We start from the raw sequence: 21047 nt of genomic DNA on the forward strand, positions 1-21047 counted from the left end.
CCCATTACATTTGCATAACATATTCATGTACGTGAATAAATGTTTTAGGGAAAAGTAGGAGAATTCAAAAGTGACTGATGTGATAACAATCACAGACATGTCAAGCTTTGTTCATAGTGGACCATAAAACAATGCTATAAATGTTAATATTTCCTATTTTCAAATAGAGCAGTCCAAAGCAGGAGTCCACTAAAGTTATACATGTAGTATGTTTTTGCTACTGATTAATTGATTGGTGCTTGCTTAATGTCCATTAGCAATTTTCACATGTTTTTACTATTGCTTGATATTGATTAATATTTTAATGTTTTTAATATTGTGAAGGGGGTAGGAGGGGTCCTGATCCCCGACTTAAGGGCATACGATACAGTTACAGGGAAGGTAGTGACGTTGCTAACATAATTTGTTATTTTCGCGACGTCAAACTGTGACATATCGGGAAAAGATGCATTTTTCGACTGATTTTTATCATTCAAACTGATTTAATTTGAAAACGAGTTCATGGACCCCTATTTTTTAAAACGGCATTTTGTTTCATTTTGGAGGGAGATTATGTGACCTAAACTTCGTAAAACTGTAAATAGAGGATTTTTTTTAATTTTGATAAACATGCAGTAAAAAATGACGTTTGTTCCTCAATTCATGAACATTTGATAAATAGGAGTTATTTACATATTTTTTTATGATATTTATAAAATACAGAAATTACCGATTATTTAACAAAAAAACAATTTGTGTTTATCTTTTATGACAAAAAGTTATGTCTTTCTTTCGAAAAAGAAATTACGGCATCAAATCTGATATTCGAGCAAATATACAAAATTTCGACCTCATTTTACTAAAAAAGTAGCACATGAAGGTATATTTTTTATTACATATTTGATTTAATCAGGTAAAAAATAACCTATATACAATTTTTTTCATGAACTTGTAAATACAGGATCAAAACTGTATCGTATGCCCTTAAAAACACGAAATCCTGAGGTTCCGAAATTCAATGATCCCGAAATCCTGAAATTAAAAACACCCGATCCCGGAGTCCTGATATAGGGCCTATACCCCTGTATTGTGGATATTTTAAGAAAGATATCTCTTTAATCTCACCTCCTGCTGAAGATACTAGAGCCTCTTTAAACAGAACATATTCACATGTCCCTGTGTGGAAATACATCTGAAAATAAACCATCAGTATTTAATAACCAGAAACTTAACAGCAAATTTAAACAGTAAAAGTATTGCTTGGTTGGTGTTTTAGACCATTTTAAGCACTATTGGTTATAATAAGAAAGCTAATTTATTTAGGGTGGTGGAAGCACTTGTTCCAACAGAGAACTGCCACCTCATGTAGGAAAATTAACAATCTGAGTGGATAAAGAATTTAGTTGAGTGCATTAAATTGCCATATGCAGTATTTGAATTCACAACCTCAGTGTTGGCAGGCTTGTGGTACAGTAGTATACATGTAGTAAGACTTCTTAGACCACAAGGTCAAAAAGACCCCTTTATATTTTTTTACAAGCTTGAAGTATAAATATGTTCAGTGTTGTTTTTTTATAGATTTTAACGTAACATAGTTATTGTCAATTACACAAATAATTTCATGTTATAGTATAATCAATACAATAAAAGCATAACAGCTTGTAATTTGATGAATATTTGCCCCTCATTAGACTATAAATTTCAGGCAGCTTAACATGTTCTTTTCACAATCATATTCCCAGAAATTATATTCTTTAATTAACACATTAACTTTTAATTAAAACAAGAATGTGTCCCAAGAATATGGATCTGCACTATCATTTTCTATGTTCAGTGGACCATGAAAATGGGATTAAATCTCTAATTTGGCATTAAAATTAGAAAGATCATATCATAGGGAACATGTTTACTAAGTTTCAAATTGATTGGACTTCAACTTCATCAAAAACTACCTCAACCAAAAACTTTCACCTGAAGTGGGACAAATGGACGGACGAACGGACGGTACGACGAACGGACAGACGGACAAAAGGAAGGACGCACAGACCAGAAAACATAATGCCCATAAGTGGGGCATAATAAATCAAAATTATGTGTCTATGTTTCATTTGAAACCTGAAGCCATTTACTAAAATAGGAAATAAATTAAATCTACTCATAATGAAAACATTTAATATAAATACAGAAATTATTGCAAAGTTTTCATTAAAATGCAAATAATGTAACTAGGTGAGTTTCGCAATAATAAGAAGTAGCATTTTGTTATCTGATAAAGGTATAGGAAGATGTTGTATGAGTGCCAATGAGACAACTGTCCATCCAAATAACAATTTATAAAAGTAAACAATTATAGGTCAAGGTACGGCCTTCAACACAGAGCCTTGGCTCACACAGAACAACAAGCTGTAAAGGGCTCCAAATTTACAAGTGTAAAACCATTCAAACCGGAATATATTACCAATGGTCTAATTAAGAAATAATTCATGGGGGCTTGAATATATCGTTATTTTACCATGGGTTGGCCCTTTAAGACAAATATTTTACCCTGAGCGATAGCGAGGGGTAAAATATCGGCATAAAGGGACAACCCGTGGTAAAATCTAGATATATTCAAGCCCCCATGAATTATTTCGATTCTAATAGGACAAATATGGCATTTTTTTTGGAACGAAGCGCTCTAGGTGGAGGCCATTTTTTGCCGTTCCCATAAATTAACGCACTTTTAGATTGGCGTAAAAGAACAGAGCAAACAGAATAAGTGACATGCTCAAACTATTCACAAAACTTATTTATATACATTTGGATGAATTTTAATGATAACTTATATATTTGTTCTATGCATATAAAAAACTAGAGGCTCTAAAGAGCCTGTGTCGCTCACCTTGGTCTATGTGCATATTAAACAAAGGACACAAATGGATTCATGACAAAATTTTATTTTGGTGATGGTGATGTGTTTGAAGTTCTTACTTTACTGAACGTTCTTGCTTCTTACAATTATATCTATAATGAACCTTGCCCATTAGTAACAGAGAAAAATATTTGGTAAAAATTTACATAAATTTACCAAATTAATGAAAATTGTTAAAAATTGACTATAAAGGGCAATAACTCCTTAAGGGGTCAATTGACCATTTAGGTCATGTGGACTTATTTGTAGATCTTACTTTGCTGAACATTATTGCTCTTTACAGTTTATCTCTATCTATAATAGTATTCAAGATAATAACCAAAAACGGCAAAATTTCTTTAAAAATTACCAATTGGAGGGCAGCAAGCCAACAACCGATTGTCCAATTCATCTGAAAATTTCAGGGCAGATAGATATTGACCTGATAAACATTTTTATCACTGTCAAATTTCCTCAAAATGCTTTGGTTTTTGAGTTATAAGCCAAAAACTGCATTTTACCCCTATGTTCTATTTTTAGCCGTGGCGGCCATCTTGGTTGGTTGACCAGGTCACGTCACACATTTTTTAAACTAGATACCCCAAAGATGATTGTGGCCAAGTTTGGATTAATTTGGCTCAGTAGTTTCAGAGGAGAAGATTTTTGTAAAAGATTACTTAGATTTATGAAAAATGGTTAAAAATTGACTATAAAGGGCAATAACTCCTAAAGGGGTCAACTGACCATTTCGGTCATGTTGACTTATTTGTAAATCTAACTTTGCTGAACATTATTACTGTTTACAGTTTATCTCTATCTATAATAGTATTCAAGATAATAACCAAAAACAGCAAAATTTCCTCAAAATTACCAATTCAGGGGCAGCAACCCAACAACAGGTTAACCGATTCATCTGAAACTTTCAGGGCAGATAGATCTTGACCTGATTAACATTTTTATCCCATGTCAGATTTCCTCTAAATGCTTTGGTTTTTGAGTTATAAGCCAAAAACTGCATTTTACCCCTATGTTCTATTTTTAGCCGTGGCGGCCATCTTGGTTGGATGACCGGGTCACGCCACACATTTTTTAAACTAGATACCCAAATGATGATTGTGGCCAAGTTTGGTTTGATTTGGCCCAGTAGTTTCAGAGGAGAAGATTTTTGTAAAAGCTAACGCCGGACGCCGGACGCCGGACGCCGGACGCCAAGTGTAAGAAAAGCTCACCTGGCCCTTTGGGCCAGGTGAGCTAAAAATGGGTTTATATCACATTTTAGCATCGTTTGTTAACGTTTCCTTGTTTTTATGATTTTCGGTATCAAAAGCGTGTATTTTCCCGTAAAATGCTTAAATTATAACGTCATCATTCTATGACGTCGGGTACTTCATTCATAAAAAAACATATGACGTGGGAGTACAATCGGAACAGCCAATGCAATATATTCATATTTTACCACGGGTGTGTACTCAAAGCGTTTGAAGGACGTCATGTTAGAATTATCTATCTAAAATACGAGAAACAAGAAACATGTATAAATTACATAAACAAAACGACAACTACTGTACATCTCAGTTACAAATATCTATATGGAGATGTTCTTGATATCATAATCATGATAATAATTCATCTCCCATTTTAGTCCATTCTTCAAAAATCGCAATAATAATTGAATGTGATTAATTCAGAATTCAAAGTATTGAAACATTCACAATTAGAATAACATGTGAATAATAGATAAGAGGCTATTTGTACAAATAAGACAGCAACTCCACAAAATTTCCAAAGCAGGTGCGGATATTGTGGGGTGTCCCGGGGGTTGGAACCCCCACTTTTTTTGGACGATCAATGCATTTGAATGGGGACATGTAGTTGGATCACCCCCCTTTGTCCTGGGTTAGGATCACCCCCCCCCCCCCCCCCCCCTTTAAAAATGGCTGGATCCGCCCCTGAAAAGACAGCTACATGTGTATTCTTTACCAATCAGAACCCCCCAATGAGACCCCCATCCATGTCAATTTCTAGGTATCATTCAAACTCTAGAAAAAGTACAAAAGTATATAAATTTAACAGATGATCTAAGATCTGTTACCAATGCCAAACAAGTTGATAGATGGTAAAACATTTAAATGATATAATTAAAAGTAATCACTCACAGGGTTCATGAACGAGGACAGACAGTCAGGGACATGTTGTGGCGGGGTTAAACATCGTTTATTAAAACCTCAAATAATGTTATTTTAACACATTACATCAATAAATCATGCATTTCATGTAATATTTATAATAAATTAATATTTGGCTTATTTATACTACAGAATTTTACTTTCAAACAAAAGATTGAACTTATTAGGTACTGTACAAAGTAAGACATCAATCAACATTTTTACTGTTGAATTTACATATATAGTAACACTTTGGGAGGATTCAAGGTAAATATAAGAATGATCAATGTGTTTGAGGACACAAGTGTCCATGCTCAATCTTTGAAATGTCTTAACTTCCCATGCTCAATCTTTGAAATGTCTTAACTTCCCATGCTCAATCTTTGAAATGTCTTAACTTCCCATGCTCAATCTTTGAAATGTCTTAACTTTAAGGAGTATAACTTAAAACAATAAATTACTCACTGCCCAAATTCAAACACTGTCTGCAATTTTTTTCTTAGCTTTGTGTATGAGTTTTATAAAATTTGGATGTAGAAAACACAAGTTAGAGTGCAGAAACCAAAATGGGACTGCGAAAAAACAGATGGAAGGATGACAAGGGCAACAAATCTTTTATTATGATATTATTGCACTCTTGACAGTTGAAAATATTTATAGAAGTATATATAGCAAAAAAGTCACCACATTACTTTCAAACTACATGCATATAGTCTTAGTTGTTTTATTGTTCAGATATTTATAGATTATCGTTGATCATCTCAACAAGATTGATTTTCTCGCTTGAGCCGGTACGGATGACCAATGATAATCTCTTTATCGCTATTTTACCTATGACGACCTTGGCAATTTCATGTCAATTTCATCAGCAACGCCACATGCCTCCTTAGTTTCTAGTGATAATTTTTCAACTCAAGCAAGTAGCATGATATGAAAAATTATCACAAAAAAAGATCAAAGGAAAAATGCACAAAATAGCGATAATTTATGGTATCGATGACTTTATCCATCTCAGTTCAAAATCAATCATATCCTAGCTGAACAAAGAAGTGTTTGATCTGGTATGAGTAACAGAATTGTTATATGACTAGTGTCAATGATCCAAAACAATGTACATTACACATACATTTCCCCTCCTCTCTTTGAACACAATATTTTAAAACATAAACCTAATGTAAAATGAGCAGATTTCGTGTTATCGTGATTGACAATCATGTATGAAGTTGTTACAATAAAATTTAACACCTTGTTATTAGGCTTTAGTTTACATGTTTTTTTTTAATGCAATACTTGTCAGTAAGTCCAGGAGCTAGTCTATGTCATTCACTTGTAACATATGACAAGGGTTTAAAATTGTTGCCGGTTTGTGAAAGTTTAGAGTGCAACCACACACAGGATTGCTCTATACAAACAAATATTACCAAAATCCCACTCCTGATAAAAAAGACTTTAGGCAAAAGTAAAGTCAGGCTACATGACAGATGTAGAATTTGTGTTCTTGTAACAACTCAACATTATAAAGCTGCAGACCAAAAATAAATCATTCCCTTTCATAGGTGCCATGAAAACATTGAAAAACAAAAATGTGTCCCCAGTACACGAATGCCCCACTCGCAATATTGTTTTCTATGTTTAGTGGACCCTGACATTAGGGTAAAAACTCTAATTTGGCATTAAAATTAGAAAGATCATATCATAGGGAACATGTGTACTAAGTTTGAAGTCGGTTGGACTTCAACTTCATCAAAAACTACCTTGACCAAAAACTTTAACCTGAAGCGGGACAGACGGACGAACGGACGCACAGACCAGAAAACATAATGCCCCTCTACTATCGTAGGTGGGGCATAAAAATTCATTTGAATAGATGAACCAATGGACAGAGTCAAGTTCAGGTTACTAAGCCGCCTTCCACTTTTGGGGAGAAAAGTATAGATAGAATCAGAGGCTAATCGAACGGAATGAACACAACACTCATAAGAAATCAACACACACCACTATTTATATAACGTAACTAATGACACAGAAATTTGTCTCCCTTGCAAAAGTTGCAAATAATTTTGATATCAGCAGTGTTTTCCATTCGCCATTTAAGCCGGGTGTGCCGACCACCTTCTTTTCAAAGCCGACCACCTTTCCATTTCAGGAGGTGGTCGGCTTTTTTTTCAAATTCCGGATTTTTTTTCGGTTCCGCACCGTAAAATTTTAAATACTAATCGCGCCTTGAAGTTTGTTTTTCAATGACAAAAATGGCGGATCGTCAAATTTCAATGTTTTCTTTTATTAATCGGGAGAATGGAAAGGCAGATGACGATGGTGCTAAGGAAAATTCTAAGCCATATAATTCATCTAAAACGGATAGTTGAATTGAAATTGTTGAAATTAAAAAAAAAAGTATCAAAACAACAGAAAAGGCACACAGGCGATCGCGAAGATAAACAGGTTGGGAACAATCTCAAAATGGGGGATATCCCTAAAATTAGGGACTGTCCATCAGGCAATGGGTCATATAACTGTTTAAGAAAAGATAAAGAAAAAATTAGATTTATTATCTTAAAAGGGGGAAATCGTTTTATTTGATACAACTTTTCTAAAAGATTGTCCATAACACAGGCACATGTTTCTATCCATTGGAAGACCCACTATCAACGTCTCTTTGAATGTACCCCTCTTTAAAGAGATATTCATTACATTGAGAGGTTACCCCTCATCTGTTTCTCTTTAAATGTACCCCTCATAAAAGGGATAGTCATTACATTGAAAGATTACCCCTCATATGAGGGTCGGTGATAAATATGAACAGGACTTTAAAATGTATAATCGTCATAGAAGGATAATACTGTTCTGTGTGCCAAAAACAGGACAGAAACTTGGTTGGATAGGCCATGCATTAGCAGACTTCGTAGGAAGAGGAAGTCCTGCCAAAGCCATTATGATCTGCTATTCGAGATGCACAACACTAATTTGTCAAATCCTTTAATGAAAGGCTAGCAGTGATAGCAGAAGAATGGTTTAATTCCATTAAATGTGAATACAATTCTTATCCTTCTATTTGTGACCCCAACCCACAGTAAAAATCAACCCGGTTGAAAATATTAAAAAAAAATCAACCGGTTGCAAGTATTTTTTCAAAACACCCACCTTACCTTAGTGAAACCAGATGCTCCGCAGGGCTTAGCTTTATACGACCGCAGAGGTTGAACCCTGAACGGTTGGGGCAAGTATGGACACAACATTCAAGCTGGATTCAGCTCTAAATTTGGATTGTGATTAAATAGTTGACACAGCATAGGTTTCTGACACAGAATGAATGTGTTCTTAAAATAACTTAATTTTTTTGTTTTCTCTTAGAGCAATTCACTATGCTGTTGAATATTAATCCTCTCAAAAAAATGATTGAAGAAATTTTCTTTTTATTTATGAAATTTCAAATGAGAAAAATTGAACCCAATTTTTTTAATCACATCCCCCTTTCCCTTATTCCAAAACTAATCTCAATTAAAATTTCTAATGGAGTTTGCAACACTAACTACTCATTTAAATACATCATAAAATATTAAGATGTAAAAAAAACTGCTTGTTATCACTGAATGGTAAAGATTATTTTAATTTATCAGTTGGTAGTAAAAAGTGAATATACATTGTATATTGTATATAACAAAGATTTAAGTTGATTCTGGACAAAGAAAGATAACTCCAATTAAAAAAAATCTTGCTATTGCACAATATTGTGCAATTAGATATTTCTTGCTTACTATTCTGGACAAAGAAAGATAACTCTAATTTTTTTTTTTTAGCTATTTCACAATATTGTGCAATTAGAAATTTCTTGCCATTGCGCAATACTGTGCAATTGAAAAGACTTGCTATTGCACAATACTTAATATAATAATTTTAGATCCTGATTTGGACCAACTTGAAAACTGGGCCCATAATCAAAAATCTAAGTACATGTTTGGATTCAGCATATCAAAGAACCCCAAGATTTCAATTTTTGTTAAAATCAAACTAAGTTTAATTTTGGACCCTTTGGACTTTAATGTAGACCAATTTGAAAACAGGACCAACCAGATGCTCCGCAGGGCGTAGCTTTATACGACCGCAGAGGTTGAACCCTGAACGGTTGGGGCAAGTATAGACACAACATTCAAGCTGGATTCAGCTCTAAATTTGGATTGTGATTAAATAGTTGACACAGCATAGGTTTCTGACACAGAATGAATGTATTCAAATGAACTTAAAATTTTTGTTTTCTCTTAGAGCAATTCACTATGCTGTTGAATATTAATCCTCTCAAAAAAATGTTTGAAGAATTTTTCTTTTTATTTATGAAATTTCAAATGAGAAAAATTGAACCCAATTTTTTATTCACATCCCCCCTTATTCCAAAACTAATTTCAATTAAAATATTCTAATGAAGTTTGCAACAATTACTACTCATTTAAATACATCATAGAATATTAAGATGTAAAAAAACTGCTTGTTATCACTGAATGGTAAAGATTATTTAAATTTATCAGTTGGTAGAAAAAGTGAATATACATTGTATATTGTATATAACAAAGATTTAAGTTGATTCTGGACAAAGAAAGATAACTCCAATTAAAAAATATTCTTGCTATTGCACAATATTGTGAAATTAGATATTTCTTGCTTACTATACTGGACAAAGAAAGATAACTCTTAATTAAAAAAAAATTTGCTATTTCACAATATTGTGAAATTAGATATTTCTTGCCATTGCACAATACTGTGCAATTGAAAAGACTTGCTATTGCACAATACTTAATATAATAATTTAAGATCCTGATTTGGACCAACTTGAAAACTGGGCCCATAATCAAAAATCTAAGTACATGTTTAGATTCAGCATATCAAAGAGGCCCAAGAATTTAATTTTTGTTAAAATCAAACTTAGTTTAATTTTGGACCCTTTGCACTTTAATTTAGACCAATTTTAAAACTGGACCAAAAATTAAGAATCTACATACACAGTTAGATTTGGCATATCAAAGAACCCCAATTATTCAATTTTTGATGAAATCAAACAATGTTTAATTTTGGACCTCGATTTGGGCCAAATTGAAAACTGGGCCAATAATCAAAAATCTAAGTACATTTTTAGATTCAGCATATCAAAGAACCCCAAGGTTTCAATTTTTGTTAAAATCAAACTAAGTTTAATTTTGGACCCTTTGTACCTTAATGTAGACCAATTTGAAAACGGGACCAAAAATTAAGAATCTACATACACAGTTAGATTCGGCATATTAAAGAACCCCAATTATTCAATTTTGATGAAATCAAACAAAGTTTAATTTTGGACCCTTTGGGCCCCTTTTTCCTTAACTGTTGGGACCAAAACTCCCAAAATCAATACAAACCTTCCTTTTATAGTCATAAACCTTGTGTTTAAATTTCATAGATTTCTATTTACTTATACTAACGCGATGGTGCGAAAACCAAGAAAAATGCTTATTTGGGTCCCTTTTTGGGCCCTAATTCCTAAACTGTTGGGACCGAAACTCCCAAAATCAATACCAACCTTCCTTTTGTGGTCATAAACATTGTGTTTAAATTTCATTGATTTCTATTTACTTTAACTAAAGTTATTGTGCGAAAACCAAGAATAATGCTTATTTGGGCCCTTTTTTGGCCCCTAATTCCTAAACTGTTGAAACCAAAACTCCCAAAATCAATCCCAACATTTCTTTTGTAGTCATAAACCTTGTGTCAAAATTTCATAGATTTCTATTAACTTAAACTAAAGTTATAGTGCGAAAACCAAGAAAATGCTTATTTGACCCCTTTTTGGCCCCTAATTCCTAAAATGTTGGGACCAAAACTCCCAAAATCAATACCAGCCTTCCTTTTATGGTCATAAACCTTGTGTTAAAATTTCATAGATTTCTATTCACTTTTACTAAAGTTAGAGTGCGAAAACTAAAAGTATTCGGACGACGACGACGACGACGCCAACGTGATAGCAATATACGACGAAAATTTTTTCAAAATTTGCGGTCGTATAAAAAGGAGAACACTGTATCAGGTTCAAAGCTGTTGAATTATTCAAAATGCAAAGAAAAAGCAGGATCAAATAATGTGATTTGTTTGTGTGTCATTTTTTAAATTTGTTTATCACATAGAGCATTACATCACCTACTAAAAGACAATTCAAATTTGGTGTGACATAAATAATCCAAAGAAAAAAAGCAGGATCAAATAATGTGTGTCATATTTAAGTATCTAGTGCATTAAATCACAGACAACTGTCAAAATTGTACTGGTATGCATTAAAAGTATGAAAATGATTTCAAGTTCAAATAATAGACTGTTGTACATTGTATATATATATATGCATTGTCATGCTTATTATTTGACACACTTTACAAAAGTGAAGTCATGAGGCAAAACATTAATAAAGGAGTTTTTAAGATTTAAAGATATTTTATTACCTTTCAATATATATGTCATACCAATCATGGCTTGTTTAACAATTAAATCTAAGTGCAGAAAGGTTCGCAAAAAAATCAATATATATATTAAAAGCAAGTGGGTTTTTTTTCTGAAGAAAACTTTCATGTAATAAATTTAACTTCTTGCAAAATATCAAAATTAGGATGGGACCATTAAAGCTTGGGGTACATGCACCTTGCAATATACAAAGAAAGAATCTGTAGTTAAAAAGGTATACTCTCTAAAGTTGAAAATGAGGGCAAAGTCTTTTTAATATAGGGAGGCCTTATTCAAGCAATAAGAAAAACAGTGATATATCATTTTTAAATTCCCAACTGAACAATGATCCCAAATATCCGATTTTTTATAATCAACGTCACAGTTTTGATGAGCAAAAATTGGACCAATGTTATACTAAAATTAGAAAATATTTTATGGAATGAATATTACTGACCAAAATGTAGCTACATGTACTTACATTTTTGAATTAGTTATAGATAGTTGTACTGACCAGATATAAATTACTTCTAAAGTATCGCCTTTGAAAATACCTCTGAAGTAACATAAAATGTTTGGAATAATTAACATTCTAATTAAAATAGTACACACAAATGTGTGTCAACAACCTGTAGGTCTGATATGCACTTCTATCATTATGAATATATTCACAATTAATGGATAGGGAACCATTTATTGCATTAAGATGTAAAAACTAAATAAAATAAGACTATAATATTACATACTTTCACAATTTAATGATAATATATCACTATGTACCTTCTCACTTTAGGTCACAAAGTTTTTGACAAACATTTAGAGAATGTACTGAAATACCAAAACTATATACGAAGGTGTAATATTAATGTAAATTCAGAAATTATTATGAGGTTTTTATAAATTCGAATAATGCGACTATAGGGTGTGTATTGCAATAATAAGAAACCACATTCTGTTTTGAATTCATTTCACATATGTGTATGAGAATTTTCCCTGCAAGCATGCTAAGGCATGATCAATCTCCAAGTTTTTTTCTAGGCATGCAACTTCACCAAAGTTGTAATCAAACCTGCCACCTTCCCCATTGAACCATAAGCAACCAACAATCAATCAATCAATCCCTTATTTCTAGGGGATTAATCATTATACCCCATGGGGTGTTGACCTGAATCTGGAACTTTTCAATTAAAAGCTGAATAGTCATCCAAGCAAACTTTCAATTGAAATAAACAGTATGACATTAAATCATATATTCTTAGTCAAAACCATTTCATATATGTATCAGATGCATTAGGTCCTTTGCTTTTAAGGTGGTACCTAACACTACAGGGAGATAACTCTGTAAAGTCAGCTAAACGTTTTAATTACGTTGCGTTGTAAAGGGAATATTAAGCTTCTCAATGATCAAAATTTGTGTTTGTCAAACTGCTATATAACCAGTGTAATTTTTCTGACAAAACGGTTGGTTCAAAGTTTTTGAAATTTTTATATGTTTGTTTGAGGGTCAAAGTAAATACGTTGTCAAAATTTTATGAAAATTAAACGAGGCAAATTAATTTTAGTGAAAGTGTTGGGTACCACCTTAAGTGCATAAAATTCCCAATGGTGATATTGGAAAGTTAGCAGGAATGTTATCTTTATTTCAATACATAATAACTTGCTTAATATCTCTAGTTGAAATCAAAATTGAGCAGATCAAATGTTGCCAAAAAAATTGTTGTGGTGGCCTCTACATGTCTTTGTTTAACCTTATCATTGGGTTAATGTCTAATATGGGCAAACACAGGCTGTTGTTTGATCTATGGCTGGGTTGTTGTCTCTTTGACACATTTCCATTCTCAATTTTACTCAACTGAAGCACCTTAAATAGTATATATTCATGAATATTTTAAGTTTGATGTAAATAAAATATAAGTGATAACCCATTTTGTGCCTTCAAGGTATTTTGACATACTGACATACATCAAATGTATTTCAATATCCTGGTCTACAAACATTTCAGGAGGAAATGACAGGTACCTCCACTATTCTTGATATGGTCATATTATATACATGTATAATTAATCAAGGCAATTTTGAAAAGAAAACATTTCTTTCAAAGTCAAACTTTCAGTTATCAAAACAAACATACAGGCCCTTCCTGACTCAGTGACTGAATATTTATTTTCGGAAGATAGAGATAATTAAATTGAAATTAATTAGTTCCCACATTTGTATTTGATTAGATAGATTGACTAATTGTTGTTTGCGTTAAGTCCAGCGGCATTTTGGATTACAATTTAAATATACAATTCTAATGCCCTCTAATGGTATTCCGGACGACTTTAGGAACTCTACCCTAATTTGGATCTAGACAAACACTAATCTATAAATGTACTTGTTTATCTCAATTTTCATCCTTCAAAGCTTATTTGCTTAATTTTAGATACAATTCTATTTGTTGAGTTAATCTTGATTGTCGACTTCACTTTGAATGGGATAATCTTAAAAGTGACGAGGGGATGTTTACAATAAGGGTAATGCCATTCCGCCAAATTACTACTTATATAAACACATAATTCTAACATCTATATCATTGTACTATCTCAAATATTTTAAAATGTCACTGAAACATTTAATTTATTTTGCAACTTTAAACAGAAAAGGTATTTAATCATTCCAAAGGTTCTTTAATTTGTTTTATATATAAAGAAGATAATCACAGCTTGTCTTTTGACATTTAGAAAATGTTAAGGGATTTATTCAATCTAGCAATTATTTTTAAATGTTGGGGAAGGGGGAGGGGGGGAATAATAAATGATTGTAAAGTTTGAATCACCTTAATTTTAAGCTCTGATAATGATATAAATTTTTCCTTGATACTGATAGAATGAAAAAAAATATGCTTATAGATTGCATTGAATGCATTTCCAAAAAGAAGGTCACTCAATCAAAAATAATAGTTTTAGTGAATTATTTGTATGTGATAGAAACCTGTCTACAAAGGTTAAACTTCACCAAAATAATTGTATCAAATTTTTGTAATTTTTCTTGGCTTATTTAGATTTACAAAAAATGTAAATATTATATAATATGATTGAACTTTTTCATGGATATTCTAGTCTTTCCCATTTTGTTGTCGAGAGCCTTTTGTATGTTATACTACATGTATACAGGTGGTGTAGCTCATTGTAGAACATGGACCTATAATTGTTTATATCAACTTTCTTTGGTCTTTCTAAAGAATAAAATTTGTGGATAGTTGTTTCATTGATCAGGCCAGTAGCCAGGAATTCAGGAATTTCCAAGGGGTGGGGTGTTGTTGGACTCACAAACTCGACTTTAACAGTCACAATTCGAACAGAAAATTGACTTTAACAGTGCTTATTTGTTTTCAAGGGGGGGGTCGTCCAGGCTACGGGTATGTTGGTTCTTATACCACTTGTACGTCTCTTTATCATATAAAACTATAGAAATATTTGGAATTTAAATTTCAAAACTAGCATTTAATTTTTTGTATTGGTATTCTGAACAATCCCTGAAGAACTCTATGAATGTGGCATTAAATCATATATTCTTAGTCAAAACCATTTCATATATGTATCAGAAGCATTAGGTCCTTTGCTTTTAAGTGCATAAAATTCCCAATGGTGATATTGGAAAGTTAGCAGGAATGTTATCTTTATTTCAATACATAATAACTTGCTTAATATCTCTAGTTAAAATCAAAATTGAGCCGATCAAATCATTCAAATGTTGCCAAAAAAATTGTTGTGGTGGCCTCTTAATGTCTTTGTTTAACCTTATCATTGGGTTAATGTCTAATATGGGCAAACACAGGCTGTTGTCTGATCTATGGCCAGGTTGTTGTCTCTTTGACACATTTCCATTCTCAATTTTACTCAACTGAAGCACCTTAAATAGTGTTCATGAATATTTTAAGTTTGATGTTATAAATAAAATGTAAGTAATAACCCATTTTGTGCCTTCAAGGTATTTTGACATACTGACATACATCAAATGTATTTCAATATCCTGGTCTACAAACATTTCAGGAGGAAATGACAGGTACCTCACTATTCTTGATATGGACATATTATATATAATTAATCAAGGCAATTTTGAAAAGAAAACATTTCTTTCAAAGTCAAACTTTCAGTTATCAAAACAAACATACAGGCCCTTCCTGACTCAGTGACTGAATATTTATTTTCGGAAGATAGAGATAATTAAATTGAAATTAATTAGTTCCCACATTTGTATTTGATTAGATAGATTGACTAATTGTTGTTTGCGTTAAGTCCAGCGGCATTTTGGATTACAATTTAAATATACAATTCTAATGCCCTCTAATGGTATTCCGGACGACTTTAGGAACTCTACCCTAATTTGGATCTAGACAATTTAATGTAACACTAATCTATAAATGTACTTGTTTATCTCAATTTTCATCCTTCAAAGCTTATTTGCTTAACTTTAGATACAATTCTATTTGTTGAGTTAATCTTGATTGTCGACTTCACTTTGAATGGGATAATCTTAAAAGTGACGAGGGGATGTTTACAATAAGGGTAATACCATACCGCCAAATTACTACTTATATAAACACATAATTCTAACATCTATATCATTGTACTATCTCAAATATTTTAAAATGTCACTGAAACATTCAATTTATTTGTAACTTTAAACAGAAAAGGTATTTTATCATTCCAAAGGGTCTTTAATTGTTTTATATATACAGAAGATTATCACAGCTTTTCTTTTGACATCTAGAAAATGTTAAGGGAATAAAGAATTATTTAAACTTGCAAATAGTTTCTGTCTTTCTGTCTGAGTTTTATTTGGGGGGGGGGGGGATTATAGATGATCGTAAAGTTTAAATTACATGTTCCTGAATTTAGCTTTGATAGACCAAAACAAAAATATGCTTAATATAGACTGCAATAAATGCATTTAAGGTGGTACCCAACATTTGAACTAAAATTAATTTGGCTCGTTTAATTTTCTTAAAATTTTGACTAAGTATTTATTTTGACCCTTTGACAAAAATATAAAAATTTAAAAAAAATTTGAACCAACCGTTTAATCAGAAAAATTACACTGGTTATATAGCAGTTTGACAAAAACATATTGTGATCATTGAGAAGCTTAATATTCCCTTAACAATATAACGTCATTAAAACGTTCTGCTGATTTTACAGAGTTATCTCCCTGTAGTGTTAGGTACCACCTTAAAAAAAGAATGTCACTAAAGCAAAATGAAAAGTTCAAAGTGACTTATTTGTATATATATGACTGAAATTAAACTTGCCTACAATCTTAGGTTAAACTTCAGGAAAATAATTGTATCAAATTTTTGTAATTTTACTTGGCTTTTCTTTTCCAGATCTACAGAAAATGTAAATATTATGATTGATTTTTTCTGGGATATTCTAATCTCTTGAAAGGTGAAAATATATTGTATTATTTCACATTTTGTTATCAAGAGCCTTTTGAAGGTAAACAGGTGTAGCTCATTGTTGGAAGGTAGAACACCAGGACCTATAAATGTTTACATCAACTTTATTTGGGTTTTTTTGTGGATGGTTGTCTCATTGATTCTGATACCAAATCTCTTTATTTATATATAAATACATGTATCAGCACAAATATTTTTCTTTAAGAAAATTTGGAATTGATATTTTCTTACTATCTCTTAAGTTTTTGTTTTGATTTTAACAGTTCTGACAATCCAAGAACTCTATGAAAGGTAAATGAAGTTTTTGCTGTTTACAGAATTATTAGCAAAAAACACAAGGGATTTAATTCTTAAATTACTATTATCAAACAAGGAATTAAGGTTCTCATGAAACTGACATTCAATAGATCCAAAACACTCCAATAAAATATAAATTTACATCATAATTTGTTTCTTATTTTCACATTTTCTCCACTTGTACGTCACATTACAGTATACAGACTCGAATACAAATGAACAAACATAGAATCAAACAATATACTTAAGTGGGGTGGTGATCTATAAACAAGTTCTTAAGTGACTTAATACAACTAAAGGAAGATATACCTTCATCAATGACTTTAATCTGAAAACACACACCTTACAACGAATCTAAAAGTTCATAAACTTCCTGACAAGGACACTTTTAATTTGACTTCATCTATTTTTAAAGAGTTTTCATTATGAACTGAATTTAAACTGTAACAAACTGACAATACAAGGTTATACAGTTATACCTTCCCATGCATTAAAACTTTACAACAAGAGAATGCTATTTTATGTATAAACATATAACAGTCATCTGTATAACAAAAGCAAGATTCAAATGTGATGTTTTACCAGTATAACTATCACCATTTTTATTATATATTCAATTCAAATTATACTATCATTGTTATCATTTGATTAAAAGTATTTAAATTTAGTTCACATTCTACCCATTATTACTGTATTTTCCAGACTATTAGTCTAAGGGGAGATTAAGAAGAAGGAACAATCTTTTCTGAAAATGCGACATTATCAAAAATTTCTCCAACTTTTGTAGATCTCATTTTAGTGTTAAATTTGTACATTTGTATTTCAAGGAAGCATAATCAAGTACTATGATAAAGTTAATTTGTGTAGATATATATTATCATTTTTTATACTGTACATGTTCTTCATTTAGAAAAAAAATAACAGATTGAATTGTATCCCTTGTAGGAGTCTAGAAATGTTTTGGTCCAGTTAAATATTTTATGATCAAGTTATGTAACGTTAGAAACAAGGAGAAGAATAAGGAGAACAGCTATGATCAAGTCCAACAGGGAGATCGCGATCGAGGGAGAATAAAATACTGTTTTTGCTTTTTTTCCCCAATAGAAATAGACTTCTGTGGATTCACTTATTTTCATTAAGGAAAAGGTACATGTTCATGGATATTTAATTTCATGTTTTCACCGAAGTCTGCATACAAGCCAAAGAAAATTTGATATTCATTGAACACTTAAATTGTAGTTAACCTGTACCCATGAAACCCATGAAAACTAGTATCCAACTAATAATAATGACTCCACAGTATATGTAGTTTTTGTCTTCACTTCCCTGAACAGTTGTTACACTAATGTATTGTATCTATAAGAACATTTATTTTCAGGTAACTTTGAATTTTTATGTTCTGAACCTAAATCCCTATTGTTCTTAATTTCTATATTGTCTATTGAAATATTGTTATCTGCCAAAATTATACAACAAATACATTTCAAAAACATGTACAAAGGTTGATTAAATAATTTATGGACCTGATGTAGCAATCGTTACTTTTCAAACAGTCATCATAGAAGGCCCAATACTCTTTGCTACAATTTGAAGTACAAAAATGTATATCTTTTCATAGTATAATTTAAACATTTTAATATCAATAACAAAAGTCCCTGATGCACAAAAAACAAAAATTCACTATTTAAATTTAGGTTAACAAATTACATATGTTGACCCATATTTATTCACCACAGTACTCAAGTAGCATGACCCTTTTCAGGTCAATGTCAACCTTGATTATAACTCAGCAACAATGACCTAGATTTCAATTCTACCCTGAATGTCTATATCATTCTTTAACTTTCTTTTTATCTCTTATTTACATATTACATCAATAAGCCATTATGTATGTTTAAGTACATAAGGATAGACACATGGCATACAATGCTAGATCACTGGAATTGCAGGGCTTTTTAATGACAACTAACCTTCATGCACATTTTTTAAATCATCATGTATTAATTGATGCCCTTTTTTCTAAAAAATAATTCATTATATCAATTGCAAGTAATTATATATATAACAACTATTTCATTGAAAATAATAGATCTGAATTTGAAACTCAAGAAATGGTAAGAGGAGTTACTTTTAGACAAAGACAAGTACATGGAGGTACTATCTACTGATTATACATGAAATACCTGCCAATGCACAATAAGAAAGGAACAGCCCATCAGGCAAAATTTTAGGTCCACAAGAACTCTCTTATTTATGAGATATTGCCTTCTTAAAAAATAATACAACCAACATCAAATTTTAAAAGATATATCACAATAGTAAGGACTGTACAGCCAAGCTTTGATAGGATAACTGGCTATTCTAGTTACATTTGTAAATATGGGTCTAAAACACCTTTTCAGAGAGGGGTTTAAACTCACAACTCACAAATGCTACATGTAGCTTGCTATCACATAAAACAACTCAATGGCTTACTTTTGAGACAGGACATGATAACCAATACATATGGTGCATATTTTTTCACAATCAGCCAACTTATCTACATCATGTAACTATGTCAAGAGCCTGTAACAGTGGTTGTTGTTGATTCATATCTGTCATATTTGTAAATCATAAATTGTTTTGTCATGAATTTTTCTCAATTGAATTGTCAATCATACCAGATTTACTTACTTTTATAAACATTTACAACAAGGGAGATAATTCACTTACCATCATTCCCATCATGCCATCACCACATTTTGTAGTATTCATGTGCATATCCATGCCCATATTATGATTCATGCCACCCATATTATGGTCCATGCCACCACCCATATTATGATTCATGCCACTGTGATCCATGCCACTATGATCCATCTCAGTGGTTCCCATATGGGTCATATGATTCATGTGCCCTGAATGATTCATATTCATCTTACTTATTGTGAATGAAGAAATCTGAAAAAAAAAGAAAGAACAGTAAAAAAAAGAGTTTGTTTGTAATCAATTTCTATTTCAATATCAAAATTGAGAATGGACATGGGGAAAGGGACATCAACCCGACAATAGAGCAGGAAACTGCTGAAGGCCACCAAATGGTCTCTTAAGTTTCTTTTTTTATCATTTACTAATGTACCATTAGCCTTATTTCAAATTTGTTCCCTAAAGCACCAACACTTAATTCTATATAATTGTGTTTTCAACAGGCCCAACTTTATCATCAAACTTTTCTTATTCGTGATTATTTAAAAATTCTAGGCCTTAACAGATCAATTTTATTTTTTTTAAACTAATTTACTATTACGTGAGAAATTGCTACAACTGTGCACTATGGTACATAAAATTGAGAATGGAAATGGGGAATATGTCAAAGAGACAACAGCCAAAGGCCAACAATGGGTCATCAATACAGCAAGAAAATCTTGCACCCAGAGGTGTGCTTCAGCTGGCCCCTAAACAAAAATGTATACTAGTCCACCTTTTTTTCAAACAAGGAAGTTTATCTTTTTACAATAAGGTATACCTGCTGGTAATTATGGAATCAATTTTCATTTGATGAACCATTCTGGTACATTTTTTAGACAAAGTCCTAATTTTTTATCGGACGTAACCTTACCAGAGAATGTTTGGTGGTATCACTTTCTTTCCAATAATATTTTCACTGATTTATATTTATCATGGATACAGTCATCAACACGAGTTTAAAATATTATCTAATTGTTATATATATGAACCTTTATCAAGTGGAAACACTTCATACATAGTAATAAAATTAGAAAAGAATTAGATGATATTTTAATCTTGTCATGCTTGTGTTGATTTCTCTGTTGATGACATAATA

The 21047-nt window shown here is 31.7% G+C and overlaps 1 protein-coding gene across 3 annotated transcripts in view; it reads right to left on the reverse strand.

Moving 5' to 3' along the window:
* Nucleotides 1–21047, reverse strand: part of LOC134708233 (high affinity copper uptake protein 1-like) — a 45555-nt gene that overhangs the window by 8601 nt on the left and 15907 nt on the right. For all 3 annotated transcript variants that reach the window (XM_063568618.1, XM_063568616.1, XM_063568615.1), the window contains exons 2-3: nt 19937–20164; nt 1105–1171 (exon numbers count right to left, since the gene is read on the reverse strand). In XM_063568618.1, coding sequence (XP_063424688.1) covers nt 1105–1171; nt 19937–20164 — 295 coding nt within the window. The remainder of the gene's footprint in view (nt 1–1104; nt 1172–19936; nt 20165–21047) is intronic.

This window comes from Mytilus trossulus, chromosome 2 (assembly GCF_036588685.1).
Source record: "Mytilus trossulus isolate FHL-02 chromosome 2, PNRI_Mtr1.1.1.hap1, whole genome shotgun sequence".
Lineage (NCBI taxonomy): Eukaryota > Metazoa > Mollusca > Bivalvia > Mytilida > Mytilidae > Mytilus > Mytilus trossulus.